Source organism: Histoplasma capsulatum, genomic scaffold (genome assembly GCF_000149585.1).
Source record: "Histoplasma capsulatum NAm1 scaffold_9 genomic scaffold, whole genome shotgun sequence".
NCBI classification, from domain to species: domain Eukaryota; kingdom Fungi; phylum Ascomycota; class Eurotiomycetes; order Onygenales; family Ajellomycetaceae; genus Histoplasma; species Histoplasma mississippiense.
Genome location: NW_001813974.1, coordinates 328,855 through 346,471, shown reverse-complemented (window position 1 = coordinate 346,471; position 17,617 = coordinate 328,855). Strand labels below are relative to the sequence as shown.

Below are 17,617 nucleotides of genomic sequence, written 5' to 3'. Positions count from 1 at the left end.
ATACGATGTCGCACCATCAAAAAAGTGATCGGCATTTATGGCTCAAGTTAGCTATGAAGTCGACCGGTTTATGTTTTGAGTTTACTTGACATTCGCTCATTTTTGGCTTTGAGCTTTGGCAATTTAACGGTAATTAAACTCAACTTCTTGATCTTCGAGTTTCTAACCTTTTTGATGGTGGTGCTGCCTTGGTTTTTTCATGAAATCGGCTCTTCATAGGGCTGAATTTTTTTCCCCTGCAGCGTTTAAAAGTTGGCAGCGCCTCCACAGTTCTTGCTTCTTATCAAGACGTTTGCTTTCCAGTTGACATAGTCCAGAAAGTTGTCCTCGTTCTCCTCGATGTAGATCTCCGCTGTGTTATATGATTTTAGACGGAATCCATCACTTGTCCTTGTAGAAGAGGTATGGAATGTTAAACCTCTATTTATCGTAATTACATATCTTGGTTTGGTGGAGAGCTCACAGACGGAGCTCAACAACTATGCTGTGCACGGTGAGCAACTACGACTTCTGCCTCCTTTCAATTTTGGTACTAGCTAAATGCCCCAAAGCTTCGATCATGGAGCTTCGTGCTTCTTCTCCTATCCTCGTCGGCGATATCAGCGCTGTCATTTACTGAACGGGTCGCCACCGTTTTTGCAAAAAATTATATCTCCTCCGATTCTAGCACAAAATGTGATGGTGCAGACTGCCAGGAGTTCCTTTACCCGACAAGGTTCCCCGGCGTCACCTGGGACTACGATAACTGGAGGTTAGCCACAACAACCCTCGATCAAGGCCACTACCAATCTCGCGGCTCTATCGCAAATGGCTACATCGGTATCAACGTCGCGGCAGTAGGGCCATTTTTTGAACTCGATACCGCAGTCAATGGTGACGTCATCAACGGGTGGCCGTTGTATTCGCGCCGACAAACGTTCGCGACCATCTCCGGATTCTATGATCTCCAACCGACAACCAATGGAAGCAATTTCCCCTGGATGAACCAGTACGGTGGCGAGAGTGTGATTAGCGGCGTGCCACATTGGAGTGGGTTGGTTCTTGATCTAGGCAATAATGAGTATCTTGATTCCAGCGTTACCGTGGATGAGATCTCAAATTTCAAGTCTACATTGGATATGAAAGGCGGTCTGCTGAACTGGGAGTATACCTGGTCCCCTATTGGAAGGGAGGAGTCATTTGCGATTTCCTACCAGCTTTTTGCGCATAGGCTGAATGTCACTCAGGCCGTGGTGCGAATGGCTATTACCCCGTCGGCAGACATGAATGTGAGAGTTGTTAATGTTATCGACGGATATTCAGCTGTGCGGACCGAGTTTGTCGATTCAGGTGAGGATGGGCACGCGATTTACTCATCCGTTAGCCCTGTCGGTGTCCCGGATGTGACTGCTTACATTTACGCGACAATGTCTGGCTCGAAGGAAGTGGATATCGAATCATTGAAATTAGTCCCCAATCCTCCATACGTACACACGAACCGTTCCTCAATTGCCCAGGCTGCTGATATTAAACTACGCGCCGGCCAGAAAAGCATCGTCACTAAATTTGTGGGTATAGCATCTTCTGACGGATTTGAAAACCCAAAGCAAGTGGCAAAGGAGGCATCATCAAATGCTGCCGACGTTGGCTACGAAGCACTTTTGAAGTCTCATATTGGAGAGTGGGCAGCTGTTTTCACTGATGACTCTGTCGATGATTTTGCTGTTCCAAAAACCGGGCGCCTACCTCTGGATGACCACATTATCGAATCTGCTATCACATCCGTCACGAATCCCTTTTACCTGCTCCAGGCCATTGTGAGCGATAATGCAATTCACGTTGCCAGAAATGCCCCTATCCACCAGGGCAGCGTTGCCGTGGGTGGTTTGACTTCAGACTCGTATGGTGGTCTAATCTTCTGGGATGCGGATATCTGGATGCAACCGGGTCTAGTTACTGCCTTCCCACAGGCGGCTCAATCATTTACTAACTATCGTCTCATAAAATACGGACAGGCCATTGAGAATACTAAAACTGCATTCGCATCGTCAAAGAACCAGACTAGGTTCTCTCAGGGCGCTGCTATCTATCCATGGACTAGTGGACGGTTCGGGAATTGTACGGGGACAGGCCCATGTTTCGATTACCAGTACCACCTTAATGGAGATATTGGCTTGCAGATGATCAATAATTGGGTGACCACTGGTGACACCGATCACTTTAAAGAGAAGTTGCTTCCAGTTTACAATTCGATTGCGATACTATATGCCGATCTCCTGGAAAAGAACGGGACAAAATGGACACTCACTAACATGACGGACCCGGTATGTGTCCATTCTTCACATTTTTTCTTTCTTCTAGTTGTCTTTCTATGCAGTGACCTGAAGCACCCTAACCATACGTAGGACGAATACGCTAATCATGTTGATGGTGGGGGTTTTACCTTGCCCATGATGGCGACAACATTGATCTACGCAAACTCATTGCGTCAGATGTTCGGTTTCGAGCAGAATGTGACATGGAATGAGATGGCTGAAAACATACTGGTGTTGAGAGACCCCGTGGCAGACGTCACCCTAGAATACACAACGATGAATGGCAGCACCCGAGTGAAGCAAGCGGATATCGTCTTGAATACGTTTCCGTTAAGATATACAGATGGATATTCCCCGCAAAACGCACTGGGCGATCTTGACTATGTACGTTGCAACCACCCGTTTCCCGTTAGCTATGCTCCAACCCCAAGAAGTGCTCTAGATACCGCATGCTTAGAGGCCTGCTAATGCAAATCTAGTACGCTGCAAAGCAATCCCCTGACGGCCCCGGAATGACCTATGCCATCTTCTCCATCGTCGCCAACGAAATTTCTCCGTCTGGATGTTCCGCCTACACATACGCGCAATACTCTTATGCCCCATACATCCGGGCCCCATTCTTCCAGTTCTCTGAGCAGCTAATAGACAACTGGTCGAGAAATGGCGGTACTCACCCCGCATATCCATTCCTAACGGGAAACGGTGGCGCCAACCAAGTCGCCTTATTCGGCTATCTGGGTTTGCGCCTCCTCCCAGATTTTGTCTTGCACTTGGACCCCAACCTGCCACCACAAATTCCACATTTATCCTACCGGACTTTCTACTGGCATGGCTGGCCCCTGAAAGCTGCGTCGAATTATACACATACAACCATACAGCGCGCCCCTAATACACAGCCACTGCCAATAGCAGCTAAAAAATTCGCCGGCGCTCCTATTCCTGTCCATGTCGGTCCCGAATCAAATGTAACAGTCTATTTACTCCCCGCCTTTGGCATCCTCACCATTCCCAATCGCCAAATTGGCTCCCATGCCACGTTCCCGGGAAACATGGTACAATGCCAGCCAGCTTCCTCTCCAGACGAGTACGAACCGGGCCAATTCCCCATCGCAGCCATAGACGGCGCTGCATCAACTAAATGGCAACCTAAACGCGCAAATGCCACCTCGTCGCTAACTGTCTCCTTCCCCGACGACGAAATCTCGGAATTAATCACGGGTTTCGGCTTCGACTGGGCGCAGGCACCCCCTGAATCCATCGCCGTCGTCCTGCACAATACTCCGCTAAGTAAACCAACACAACAGCAGGTGTCCCAGTCATTTTCACCATCATCGGCGTCGGGGGCGCTATCTGTCCCTTCGACTCCAGGCGCCATCACAGTCACCGCCTTTCCTTCAATCACACTCTCCAACCCCTACAATCCGGCAACGACGGACCTAAACATCATAGCCCGTTACACTGGAAACACGACGAATGTGACGCTGGCACGGCCCGTGCCAGCCACCCGCTTTGCGACACTCTTCATGTGGGGAAATCAGGCGCTGGATAATGTAGATCGACGGGCGGGGAATGGAAGTGGGGCTACTGTGGCGGAATGGTCGATCCTTCGAGCCCTTCGAGCGGGGCAGAGCGGGACAACTGCGGACCGAGGAGGTGGTGAGGAGGGGAAGTTTAAGGTCAGGGGGGGCTAGATGGTGGGGGGAGTAAATGGATCCTTTTTGAAGGTGTTGTATATATATATCTATTTTAGTTTGTGGTCATATGGGAATGATATGTAACTCGCCCCCTAACCCCTATTTCCCCCAACAGAGGCTAAATCGTTCTAGTTTTATCCATATTTGAAAGTTCATAACATGCGTCGTGAAGCGGAAATACGGACGGTTTTATCAGATAGTCAGCTTGCTGCAGCCATTTCAAATAGACACGACCGACCTTAGTCAGGTTTTAAGCTAAACATGTTTTTCTGGTTATTTGGATGGCACGCTCTTCCTGCATTTACAGCATATAAATATTCAATATCAGGCAAGCTTGTGGCATTTTTGAGATATCATTACAACATGATAGATAATATCGGATATCGTGAGGGAAGGCCTGTTCGGTGTGTAATACATTTATTAATCTATCATTATTTTGTCTCTCTTGGCTTATATTTATATAGCTACAAAGGACAAAGATCAAATATAGATTGAATGTGAGAGGTAATCACAAGAGACATTAATTATAAGTTATTAGTTATTATAAATTATTATAGTTACCCCAAGATTTCACTTCAACCTCGTCTTCAAATTAATTAGGCTTCTGAAGCTTTGCACCGGCTTTCGTAAGCGCAATTTATTGATATCTGCAATATTACCTCAATCAAAGATGGAAAAAAAAAAAAAAAAAAAAAAAAAAAAAGTAGTTTATAAACCCATATTTGCGCCTCAAACCTCATACCATATTACCTATCCAACGGGAACCGATTGAGGAACCGATATGTCGTCAACCCGTCCAAGACGCTTTTAACGTAGGCTTCACTTGCATCGTTGGAAATATACACACCAGGCTGGTCCACCCCATTTGACGCATCCCCACCAGCGGCCATAAGGACGTCACGAAGGGCTTCATTACTACCGTCACCGACGGCGCCAACGGGCTTTCCATACGCGTATGCATCCGTAATAATCCTGAGCGGGCGACCCGTTGGGTATTGCGTTGAGGCGCTCGTGAGCAGGCCGCCGACGACGATCACGGCATCGAAGATCGAGCCGTCGGCGCCGGAATAGGTCATGTTCACGCCGCGTTGGGGATCAAGCGATGGGCCCACTAGGACGATATCTACTTTATTGTTGGCACTGTTAAACGCGGCCAGGAGCTGCTCCGCGATCGTGAAGCTGTCGTCGTCTCTTGTCAGGAGGGCGATTTTCAGCCCGTCGAGCCGCAGGAGATTCGTGCCGAAGGTGCCGATGGGGACGGTTGTCTTGTTGTGGTAGAAGGTTGGGTCCGGGGATGGGGGTTCGACGCCGATAGCTAGCGCGACGCGGCGGGCGAGGTCGTTGTCGACGCGGTTCAGCTGGATGATGACGTTCTTGCGCACGATTTCACTCCTCACGTGGGAGTTTTCGAAGCGCATAGCGTTGACGAGGAATTGCTTCTCGAAGACCGTGAGTGAGTTGTAGAAGAGACGCGGTTGGGACCAGACGTCGTTGAAGCTCGGGCTGAGCTCGCGCACTAGTGGTCCATTTACCATACGCCCAGGTGCGGTGAAGAATCCTCTGTTATGGGTCCGGTTGGCTTGTTGAGGGAATCCGTTGCTCATTGAGTTGGGTGTATATGCGGCTGTGTTTAGAGGGATGAACATTTGTCCTGTCCAGAAGGGGATGTTAATACTCTATACAAATCGATTGGGTCAAGATGGAAGTTGACATGGTAGGTGAGAAGTAGCTTACCAGCACCGTCGCGATTGTTGTTATGGAATGGGATGCGGGGTCTGTTGATCGGTAGTTGCTCGAAGTTGGGACCTCCATGGCGATTCAATTGAGTGTCAAGGTAGGAGTACAAGCGGCCCTGAAGCAAAGGGTCATCCGTGAAATCGATTCCGCGAACTACATGACCTGGTTGGAACTGTGGAAATATATTTAGATATACGCTTCATCTAGCTATGCATGTATTCATATTCCAAATATATAGGGGGTGGGCCAACCATGATCTGCTCAGTTTCGGCAAAATAATTTTTTGGGTTTCGGTTCAAGACCATTTTTCCGATTGGGGTGAAGGGAACAAGATCTTCTGGGATGATTTTGGTGGGATCTAATAGATCGAAATCAAACTTGGATTGATCTGCTTCATTCACCAATTGAAAGCCCAGCTTTATGAGTAAAACGTATATAAAGTCAGTCTTGGGTTGAAGATATAGAAAAATATGAAAAGACGAACCGACAGAGCAGGGAAGCATTGTCAACTAATGATTTGGGGAATCATATCTTACCTCCCACTCAGGGTACCTTCCAGATTCAATGGCATCCCAAAGGTCTTGTCGATGAAAGTCGGGATTTTTTCCGCCAAGAGCCTGTGCCTCTTCCCATACCAGGCCCGCTCTTCCTTGGAGGGTCTTCCAGCGAAACTTGACCAAGGTCGAGTTGCCCTCATCGGTGACGAGTCGGAAGGTATGGACGCCCCACCCATCAACATGTCGCATTGAGCGAGGGATTCCATGTCCTGACATTGCCCAGAAGAGGGCATGCAATGAGCTGGGCTGCTGGCTGAAGAAATCCCATGCCGTATCGTGTGCAGTTGCAGCCTGGGGAATTTCACTGTCTGGTTGCGGCTTGACAGCGTGAATCAAATCAGGGAATTGAATAGCGTCCTGAATGAAGAACACTGGAACGTTGTTTCCAACGATATCTACATTGTCAAGTAGTCAGCCTAGGTCCTGGGTTTGTATTCATATTTGCTGTGCTGCTATGAGTAGTGACTATCATGATAGAAGGCTTACCAAAATTGCCTTCATCGGTATACAGACGGGTCGCAAATCCGTGGATATCGCGAGCAGAGTCAACACTGCCTCTGCTACCAGCGACTGTAGAAAACCGCACGAATACTGGTGTCTGCTTTCCTGCCGCGTTCAAAAAGGATGCGGCAGTGATATTCGACCAGTTATTATATGACGTGAATACGCCATGGGCACCAGCTCCTCGAGCATGGACGGCGCGCTCAGGAACCTGAGTAAAATCGAATTAGCGGATTTGCAACACGCTCACATATTATATCCACATACCCGCTCATGATCAAAGTGTTGGATCTTCTGGCGGAAGATAAAATCCTCAAGTAGAGTTGGGCCTCTATTTCCAGCCTTCAAGCTGTGTTGGTCCTCAATGGGACCACCCACGTCCGTTGTTAGAACCGACTGTTCATCATCAATGTAAAACTGGCTAAGAAACTGGTCCGTAGGGTCGGACACAGTGTCATGGCGGCGATCGAGGGGTCCTTTCTGACTGTTAGGCATCTCCCCTGACATGTAGGGACAGGCTGCAGAAACAACACTCGCCGAGGCGAGTAGAAGCTTGAGCGACCGCATTTTCCCCCCCTGAATTGAACGTGAAGTAAGCTTGCTCGAGAGAAAAGGATGCTGAAGAAGACAAATAATTAATGGCAGCTAGATATCGATATCTATTATATATGCAGATAGTGTTGGAGGATAGGGACCAAATTGGCTGGGACCCTTCTTGAGTGGAGCACGCAAAGGCCTATAGAGAAGCCAGATTGGGAGGGGGGAAATGGGAAACGGACGCACGAAGTCTGGAAAGAATAGCGGGAGGAGGTCCAAAATTTAACCGGCCAGGGCTTCCAAGTGGCTATAAATAAACCATATGTATCAAGGGCCACACCCCAGGGCCCAGAGCTCGCATACCTGCATGTTTGCCACAGAGAAGATGAATAAAAATAAAAATAAAATGTGCGTCATGGGGTGTAGCCATTGAGGGGATAGCTTGATAAACTTCAAAATATAGATCGATAGTACCTGGCATTCGCCGAGGGCCTTGGATAAAGCAAAGTTATCGGAGCCAGCAGATATCCGTGGATCCTAGAGAAGTGTAAGCGAGGTTATATGTGGCGAGACTTCCCGACTAACGTGCTACCCACCCGGATGTCAAAGGGTGTTGTTTCCATTCTCTGGGAAGTGATATTTCTTTTCCTTAGAGGTGGTGTAGTCGAGGAGCAGCTAACTTCTGGGATTGAGTATATCCATGTGCTGGAGTGTCTAGAGCCGATATAGCCCAATTTCAGTCGGAAAACACCCCCTATATTCGCCAGTACGACATCTATCATTATTCAGAGCCTTTAACAGCTACCTCGCAAGCAGCTGGTTTCCTCCTTCCAGCTGGTGGCACTTGGATGGCTGCAGATGTCTTGGTGGTACAGGCGCATGTGCTGTACAGTGTACACAACAAAGGTACATGTGTATCACATGTATCAGATATGTCATATCTCAGCTTTCATGTTTCGTACGCTTCTTGCCGGCTGGGCATGAGATGAGGTTGGTGATATCAAAAAGCGTGCTTCATGTTCTCCCGCTGATTGATTGGCTAAGGCCGCGCCCTAAACTGATGCTGTGCCTTGGCGGGCCGCCTGGATACGGCTACGGCCAGGAAGCGCTTCCACGACAGCTCTCGGCATTGAAGCAGATCACTCTGGCTCTTGTCGATCAGGAATCAGGAGCACTGGAGTAGAGTCAGCTCGAGAAGTTAGCGTGGAGTTTGCTGGTCAAAGTTTTAGCCAACCCGCGCCACCGGCTGGACAACATCGACGCCAGGAACGAGACAGAGTTATCACAGCCCAAGCGCCAATCAGAGCGCCGCCATTGCTCATCGCATTGACGATTGTTGTAAGGGCCAAGTGCTGCTACTTTTCTCGGCGTGAGAGCACTGACGAGTGTCCTCCGTTGATCGAAGGGATTGATTGATTGACCATACTAGAAATTACTAATAATAATGATATCTGTGCAGGGGCGTGCATGTATGTAGTTAAGTGCAGAGATTCGGAACGATAAGTAGGAATAGCGCTCTGAAAGTTGCTTAATGCCGTTCTGTGAAGTGAATTCCGCGAAACGAATCAATGATGACTCTGATGTGCTGGCAAGGATTTTGCCGACATAAATGGTCTGTGGAACAGTGATCAAATCCGACTGGGATGGTCTAGAGTTCAGCATTCGATAGCGATCGACACCGCCTGAACGGCCCGGGACGTATCAAATTTCCCTCGCTGGAGATGGAGAAAGGGATTTGAATACAAGGCGATACCTCAGATTGCTGATCGCATCGGGAGGTCGAGATGGAGAGAGCTTTTTTTAAATAGTTTGAGTGAACACGATTACGTCGTTCAACTGCTGATTAGTTACAAAGGATTCATGGTTAACACCTTGCACAAAGTTCCACATGAGTTTCAAATTTCAGCGAGTTTCGAAAGAATGTTCTTGGCTGTTTAAACAGAGCCCTCTGGTCAATTCAAGCATGCGAATGGCTAGGATATACAGGGAGGCTAACTTTACAATGGCGTATGAATGATGCGATCACATTTGTAGGTTGAAGGGGTTTGTTAGCATGCATTCTGGGGTGACTGGATAACTTACTCCGCTGACACAATGATAGCGGTGAATTCAAGTATTTAAGCAGTCATGTATATCCCGCAAAATCGGCCCAACTACTGGGCCAAATTGCAGAAACCTGCTTCTTCGACGTTGCTGGCCCATGGCTATCTCCACGACTGGCAAGGTGTTGCGCCTTTTTCGAAGCTATTATTATTCGCTCTCCCTGGCAGACGACGGTTATTGGGTAAACTTCTATCCTCATCGAACATTGGCTTCACAAGGTCTGACCAAATGCTCAATCGGCCCCCAGAGCTGCATCGGGCATCTGTCGAAAGTTCCCACTCTGTCATTCAAATTCCTTTCGAGCTTCTCTGCTGCGCCCTCAAAGTAGTGGAGGCAAATTTTCGTTGACTATCAGGTCAGGAAACTCCGCAGTGGGTCTCGGAATACATTAACTACTGGTCCCGGAATGGAATGTGCCAGCTCAGGAAATGGTTTTCAGGTTTTGGATAACTAATGGCCGTCATTGGATTGGACAGTGAGGACCCAACAGAATGAGATTCCCGCCCGATACCATGGATGAAGCAGGTTTCTTGACGCCAAATTTCACCGGAAGGAAGATTGATCCAGGGGACGTTGCATCCGATCGCGCGAGTTCTTTTTGTTTCGCCTCGTTGAATTGTATCTGTGCGCGCAGAGTGGATTGCGGCCATTTAGCGGAGGGCTTCGAAGATATCAACATATAACAAGATGTTTGCTTGATGCTTTGGACCACCGAGATCAGGGAGAGCATCAAGGACCTCGATCGAGGCCACGTTGCAAATAATCTCAGGGAATGAGCCGCAAAAACCGAGAAGGAAAAGTTTATTCAGATCTACTTATAGAAACGAGCGGAACCAAGATCTAAACAAAGATCTGCCTTTGAACCTAAGCGGAAAGTTCAAACCTTGTCCACAGACCAGCAAGGAGACATCGAGATAGTTGCAGAGACCTACATTGTGCAGCTCAGGCCAAGCACGTAATCGCAAGTTGCCACTGGGGCTCAACTATCTCATGAGCAACGACTCCATGTCCATGCTTCTATACCAGCCGTAAGAAAGACGGCTGATCGCACCGCGTCTGGTCTTGTCTTCCGATTGAGTTATTAGGACAACTTCTCTTTGACTTTAACCTAACGCAGATCAGCCCTGAACTCAATCACTATGAATTTGTACTTGCACCTCTGTGCTAGCAACCCCACCGGATGTTACAATTTATCAATGTGAAATTCATCTGTTAGGAGTGTTTGTAACTATCCAGAGGACGCAGCAACGTGGACTGCTTAAATAGGTGTGGATCATGTGGCCTTCCAGCGAGCAAATGGATAGGGATGCCAACTTGAACAGAATAAAAGTATTTATCTATTAAGAATATATCAATAGCCAGTCAAATCCTAGCATTGGTTACTAAGAGTTATATAGTTACCTTTATTTTCTCCAAATGGCCATCACTTTGAGGAGCTCAACACATTTATTTGTAGTTATTCTGTATAATTAGATCATAAACCATGTCAACCTCCCCATTAAAACTACATACACTAGTCATGTCTCATACATATCTCACACATCTTCAAATGTGTTGGACACAGTGATTTTATCTTATTTCTAAAAGCTCTATTTCTTAACTAATATTAATCACTAATTCTAGCTTATAACTGCTTTTCAGATGTTGAAGTAGAATGACTAAATGAGAGCTGATTAATAATATAATGAAAGTGTGTAAAAGATGTTTAGTGTGTATTGTACGGAGTATTTTAGTGAGAGAGTGAGATCTGAGCATGGTTTATTTTTCAGACCCACTTTTTTTAAACCACATCCAACTTTTAATAAACCACGTTCAACTGTAACCCGATGTTGAATAAGTGGTTTAGATGGGTTAACTGACCCACCACCCCAACACCACAATACTCAGTTAGAGATGAGACTTAGTTTAGAGGTTAGAGGTTGGGATAAACATGATATAAGTCAACTTGCATTGCGCATACAGAGTACAGAATAGTTATTCAGGAATTGACAACGCTTCGTGGTGTCTCTGCCTTTGAATATGTCTCCTCAGTCAAAGTTTCCGTTGCAACCTCAAAATGAACGTGTCACATTGCATACAAGCACCCTGCACGTCCCGCACGGGCGACCGCCACAAAATCAAGCATTCTCTTGCTTTCCAGGACAATTGCTGTCACATTCAATTTCTCCTGTTTGCCTCCCTTCTGGGCTTCTGAGGTTTTGGGTAACTCTTGCACCTAATGCAGACGCAGGAGAAGTGCCCTTGTAAACACCGGATTTACCCCGCAGTTGTAATGGCACTTTACTATGAAAGGGTTGTGATTCTACGGCGTGGAGTCGATAAATTTGGGTCTCTGGTTGGGTTTTGACAAAATGCAAAAGTGCATATTCTCATATCTCGTTATTTCAATTTTAACAGAACCATCACCTGTGACTCTTCTTTGAGATTGTTTTATTTACACCCATGATTTTCTATCTTATATGATCAGATGATCAGATTTTTGATATTTGACAGAATGCAGAGAGGTACAACAGAGGGCGTCCCTCCAAGTCCCTGGGCGGAATTCCACGGCCGATTGTCTTATTCCTTTCAAAGTCAGGGTCTTTGTGGTGTGATTTTCCCCATTCGTACCATATCCCGACGATCAAATGAGGCAAGATTGTTTGGGTCTCCCTTTGCTATGTCTTGAAATATGGGGCCCCGGAGTTAAGCCCATTAATTTGGCTTTCTAGAGTGACTACAGAGCAGAGAAGAAAGAAGACACTGACATCCCCCGCACAACTTTTGGATGAGGGAACTCATTCGTCCAGGGACTTTTTTTCAGGGATTTACAAGACGCCGAGTATTGGTGGGGTTATTCAACAGAGACCTTGCCGCGCTCGGAAATTAATATGGATCAAGGTAACCGTGAAGAATGGTAACGGGGATATGGTGTCTCTACCCCACATGACCCGAAGCCGTCAATATATGCAGCCACGCCAAGCGGAAGTTTCTTGATTCGGCATAGTGAGCTAGTAGAAACTTAAGAGGCTGGTGCATACAGTAACTTGTAGGGTTATGGTGAGTTCACCCCAAACATAATATCAGCCTAATGATGTGCAGAACTAACTGTCAGAGATCTCAAAGCTCTATATGAGGTTCCGTTAATGAATCTTTTCGCATGGGACTTACAAGTTAATTTTTGTTGGGGGATTGGATTGGGTGATTCGTACCCTCTATACCACCATGGCGCTGGTGGTGGGTGATTGAGCTCTTTTGCCCTAGCATACTTACACAGATCGGAGGAGTATACAGCTAATTGTGGGGCATGGAAGGAATCACTCTCAGCGAGGTAATTCCGGCTTGGTTATCGTGTAGGAACCATATTGGGTAGCATACCAGGTTGAGCTGCAGCACAATCTGTCAGCCGTCTTCCCCAGTAAGAAATAAGCAGCTTATGTGCCATGGATCTGAATTGACTGTTCAAGCAGATAAACACGAGATGGAGTAACGCAATCTAGGATCAAGGCCTCCGGCATATCACCCGTTTTCGTGCCCCAACTCCGAGAAAAGTTATACAAACCCATAAGCTCTCCAGCGAATGGGCCGCCCGGGCCCTGATAATCCTAGATGTGGGAAAGCACATCAAGAATATTGGATTGATAGCGGCTGTCAACTGGCAGACACATTTTTGGACAACCCGATCTCTACCTTTCTATCTCCAGGCATGAATACGACCCCCTGGAACCTTGAAAGCGAGCGCCAATGAAAAACTGTTTCTGAGAAGATTAAAATTGTATTTGCACAATCATGGCTTTTTTCATCGCAGAGGAGTCAACTATAAATACGGCCGCGAGGGAACCTCGTGAAAGATTTATTTCTAATGCACAGCAGCAATCAATTGACATCAATTGGCCAAGGCCCTCCCTAAGTACCCAGAAACCTCAAAAAAGGACCCTAATCACAGTCCTCGCGAACAACGAAAGCTTCCCATCAAAAAACCGAATATCAAAGGTCGAAACCCCGAAAACTCGGATATCCTCAAGTTTTTTTCAAAATCACAAATCAAAAACTTCCAAAAAATCAAGCCTACTTTACATCCTCAACCATGAAGATCTCTATCGTTCTCCCCGCTATTCTCGCTCTCTCCACCGCCACCTCGGCAACTGATTGCTACGGCAGCAGCAGATGTCAGGTTGGCGGTTGCCAACTTGTTGATGTTCTGAATGCGGTTCCCAGCAGGAATTTCCGACCGGGAGAGAGGATTGCCTGTTGCAGCCCCAGAAACGGGGGCAACGGTCTATGTGCATGGGCGACGCATTCGACTGGATACATGAGCTGGCTGGTTGCCAGGAATTACATCCAGGGGTTGTTGAACTATGGATGCCGACGATGCGGGCATAACGGGTCCGTCAGGGTCGATGTTCCCTGAGCTATTCCAGAATTGGAGAGAGGAAAGTGCTGGTGGATTTTTATGTGTTCTTCTCTATACGTTATATATGACCTCTTGTTGTCAGTTTTATGTATCTGCGTTCTGCGTCTTAACCGACCGCTTGTTTTTTCCCGTCCTTATTTATATCTCTGATGTTAAACCCGCCAATCTCCATCCCCCACTCGTTTTGTTTTTCGGAGTCATACCCCTGTATCTCAGACGATGTTCCGGATTAGGGTTGTGATGTATTGTGCCATCAAAAATTATGGGCCTTCGTTGATGCAAGGGTCAGTTTGGTATACCTGCCACCCTACTCGCTAGATTTAAATCCAAATTGAAGAGTTCATTGTTGAGCTTAAAGCCTTTATTAAGCGAAATTGGTGTTTCTATGAGGAAGACCCTGGGCAGAGCTTTGATACATTTATTGAATGGTGTGTTGATGTTGTGGGTGCAAGAGAAAAAAGCGCACAAGGCCATTTCCGGCATGCAGGCTTGACAGTTGAAGAGATATATATGATGAGGGTTAGCAAATGGTATCATGTCCTCTATTACTATTATATTGATCCAAGTAGATAATTAACTATAAAAATGCACTTTCAGGTGTTAAAACATGAACTAATATAACATGTTTGGACTTGACCCATCGTGCAAATTGGTTGTGGTCATTTTCGCCGCAATTCTGTCAAGACATCAATCAATTGTGAAAGTCTGACAGATGTCGAGAAGGATATTGTAATTGAGGATTGCCTGGCACAAAGTCGGCAATCATAGCGATCCGGTGGCTGTTGAGTTGGCGGCATTCCCAGACAGCAGGAGCCAAGAGGTTCTGACAATAGAATTTCGCGTAGGCCATCATGTCCGCCTCCGATTCCCGGGAAAAAGCCTACGGTTTTGAATTTAATAGCGACGGGGTGTCCATCTGGGATGTTGCGGCTCTTCATGACGGGGTTGCCAAAATACTCGTATATTGTTTTCCCCGTCGAAGGAACCATCATAGCAGCGTTCGGAACGGTCTATTTTAGGCTCGCTATTATTCTGTGGTCTAACCTTGTTCAAAAGAAAAGCGAGCATTGATGCGAGTACTACGGAGTATAAGCGTCACTCATTGCTAGAATAGATGAAGTAGCCCGTAGGAAGTCTGGGAGGCGAGGTTTGGATGGGATTAGCTCGCTAAGAATTGGGCCAGGCCGAAAATTTCGACTTCTCAAGCGACGCGACAAGGAGATGACAGGTTGGGCCGAAGTTCATCCGCTGGGCTCACGCTCACATAGCTGAATGTTGAGGGTTAAAAAAGGGTGTTAGGCCACTGGGGTAGTTACGAGAGCTCGATCTCCACCAGCGCCATGCTGGTAGTTAGTAGAGAGGACGAACCAATCCAAGCCCCCAACAAAGGGCGCGCAAAATGAGGAAGGGTTATTTTTGACATGCAAGTCCTGTAGTTGGAGAGAATATGAATATCCTAAAAGAAAGTCAAGCTTCATATTCTGTAATTGTTTCTATTCGAATCGTTCATATCATGTGATTGGTTAGGATTTTGGATGGCTTTTTTTTTCCTTTATTTTTATTTTTATGTGTTTATTTTTGGCTTTTTCAAGGATATTTTTTATTTTTCAATTTTTTCCCCCTCTTCCAAGACGTGCGCAAATGTTCACGGCTGAGTCTCTAGCTTCCACTTGACCGGCTGAGATGGCGCTGAATTGAATTCCAACTCATTGTTGACATCGCAGAGGCGTGAGGCCAAAACAGTTCGTCGACGCATGTCAACAGGAGGAGGAAGACGGGAACAGGCCCTTCTCCTTATAAAGGGGGTAAGAAAATTCTCACAAGGAACGAGCCAAGGAGAGCTATGCCATAGCGACAGCGATGACGTTTAAAATATTCATCCCATACCTGGCGGTTGCTCTCGCTGTTGCATTGCAAGGCATAACACTTATTTATCTTCCGCCAAACTCCCACAAACGGAAATACATGTTGCCGGTGATTCTGCTGCCAGTTTCACTCGTTTGCTTTACGGCTCAACATGCTAGCTTCGTAGGGCCATGGAACATCTTCATCGGCTTGGAATTCGGTGCTTTACTTGGCCTGGAGGTGTTTGATAATGTCTGCCTGTCCAAGGTCTCATATCACGCAGTGGGAGCGAGAAAGAAGAACGATGATGATGATCCGGATACTACGAGCGCATGGAGCCGATTTTGTGATAAAGTCCGCTGGTCTGTTGATATAGCTATCAACAAACGGCGAATTAACCGTGCAGACCAAACGCGCAATGTGCCCCTTTTCGATTCCAGCAGGCCACAGTATGTTCCATCACGGCGCAGTTTTCTCCTCTTCCGTGCCGCACGCTTCATTCTGCTATACCTGGCTCTCGATCTTATTACAAGCCAACCGCTAGAGGATGCGCAGGTTAAATTTGCTGTGGGCAAGGAGCGAATTTTCACCCGCATACTGGCGAGAGACATCTCGCCTGCGGAAATAGGGGAGGCGTTGGGTATTATCATGGCCCACTGTGTATGTGGGTATATGTCGCTGCTTTTGGGATACGACTTTTTCTCGCTGGTTGGTGTAGGACTGTGCGGGGGCAGGGTTTCGGACTGGAGGCCCCTGTTTGGAGACATTCGACAGGTTTATACCATCAGGACATTTTGGAGGTATGTCATGTCTAGAATCAGCTCCTTTCCAAAAACTATTCACTCCATCAACCTACCGGATGGCAATATGTGAATAAGGAGAAGCAGACAAAAGCTGACACCACGCCCTCTCTGGTAACAAAAAGACTATTCTGGCACCAGCTCCTACTACGGCCCCTCGACGCAAGTGCCTCCTTCTTAACTCATTCACTCCTTGGTCTCCCGCGCTACTCTACCAGTGGCATCAACCGAATCGTCACCACCGCCGACGACAACAGCAGTAAGCTCAAAACGTTACCACCAGAGCAGCAGCAGCAGCAGCAGCAGCAGCAGCCGCAGTCGCAGACGCAAGCCAGCAAACTCCTCCTCATCACCGCCTACACCAAACTCACCCTCATCTTCCTGCTGTCGGGCCTAATTCACATTAACTCCGACCACATCCTGGGCATCCGCTTCCGCGACTCCCATTGCATATTCCTCTTCCTCTGCCAGGCCTGCGGCATTATAGCTGAGGACGCGGCCCAGTGGACGTACCGTTGCATCACTGGAAGCAAAGGAAATGGGCCTGTGAAGGTATGGCACCGCCTCGTCGGCTACGCATGGCTGGTTGTTTTCGCGCTGTGGGGGGCGCCCGGCTGGGCGTTTTCGGTTGTGAGGTTGGAGGTGCCACCTACTGCTTTGCCGGTGATGATATTTCCTCGCCGTTGAAGCGTATATAAATTTATTATCCAGGGCTGGAAATCGATGATTTCGGGTTTTCTCCGTAGATGGGGCGGGCGGGGTTTATATGCGGATCTACTCCGTAGTCATATATAAGTTATAACTAGTGGTTGTATAGATAATTTTAGCTAATGTTACGCGGCGTATAAATATTCTTAACTAGTTAGTTACTAGGTTTGTTAGCATTGAGGCGTCGAGTCGCCCGGTAGTCGCTACGTCGAAGCCCGGCTAAGTAGCACAGTAGCCGAACAAGCCGAGGTGTTTCAAGCGTCCCTGGCACGAACTGGAATTTATATGTGTGGGGGTATATTGCTGACCTACATGGCTTTATTTGTTGAAAATCGAAATATACTACGGAGTATAATCTAGGACAACACTAGAACAGTGTAACTACAGATTACGTAGCTGGCTAAACAAGAATAAAAGGAGCAGGCCAACCCCGCACACCACCCTTGTC

The 17,617-nt window shown here is 47.2% G+C and overlaps 3 protein-coding genes across 3 annotated transcripts; 2 read left to right on the top strand and 1 right to left on the bottom strand.

The window, feature by feature from the left end:
- Positions 1–481: 481 nt before the first annotated feature.
- HCAG_07579 (acid trehalase precursor) lies at positions 482–3,985 on the top strand (the record flags this gene model as incomplete). The annotated part of the gene is made up of 4 exons (XM_001537220.1): positions 482–493; positions 552–2,303; positions 2,385–2,678; positions 2,774–3,985. 4 exons carry the CDS (start codon positions 482–484, stop codon positions 3,983–3,985), a joined length of 3,270 nt encoding a protein of 1,089 aa, XP_001537270.1.
- Positions 3,986–4,734: 749 nt separating this feature from the next.
- On the bottom strand, positions 4,735–7,350 carry HCAG_07578 (catalase B precursor; the record flags this gene model as incomplete). Its single annotated transcript, XM_001537219.1, has 6 exons — positions 4,735–5,639; positions 5,723–5,897; positions 5,977–6,141; positions 6,262–6,677; positions 6,769–6,994; positions 7,051–7,350. The coding sequence occupies 6 exons, from the start codon at positions 7,348–7,350 to the stop codon at positions 4,735–4,737; spliced, it is 2,187 nt and encodes a 728-aa protein (XP_001537269.1).
- Positions 7,351–14,667: 7,317 nt separating this feature from the next.
- On the top strand, positions 14,668–17,392 carry HCAG_07577 (predicted protein; the record flags this gene model as incomplete). Its single annotated transcript, XM_001537218.1, has 6 exons — positions 14,668–14,775; positions 15,116–15,165; positions 15,560–15,621; positions 15,669–16,461; positions 16,587–17,091; positions 17,324–17,392. 6 exons carry the CDS (start codon positions 14,668–14,670, stop codon positions 17,390–17,392), a joined length of 1,587 nt encoding a protein of 528 aa, XP_001537268.1.
- Between the last annotated feature and the right edge of the window lie 225 nt (positions 17,393–17,617).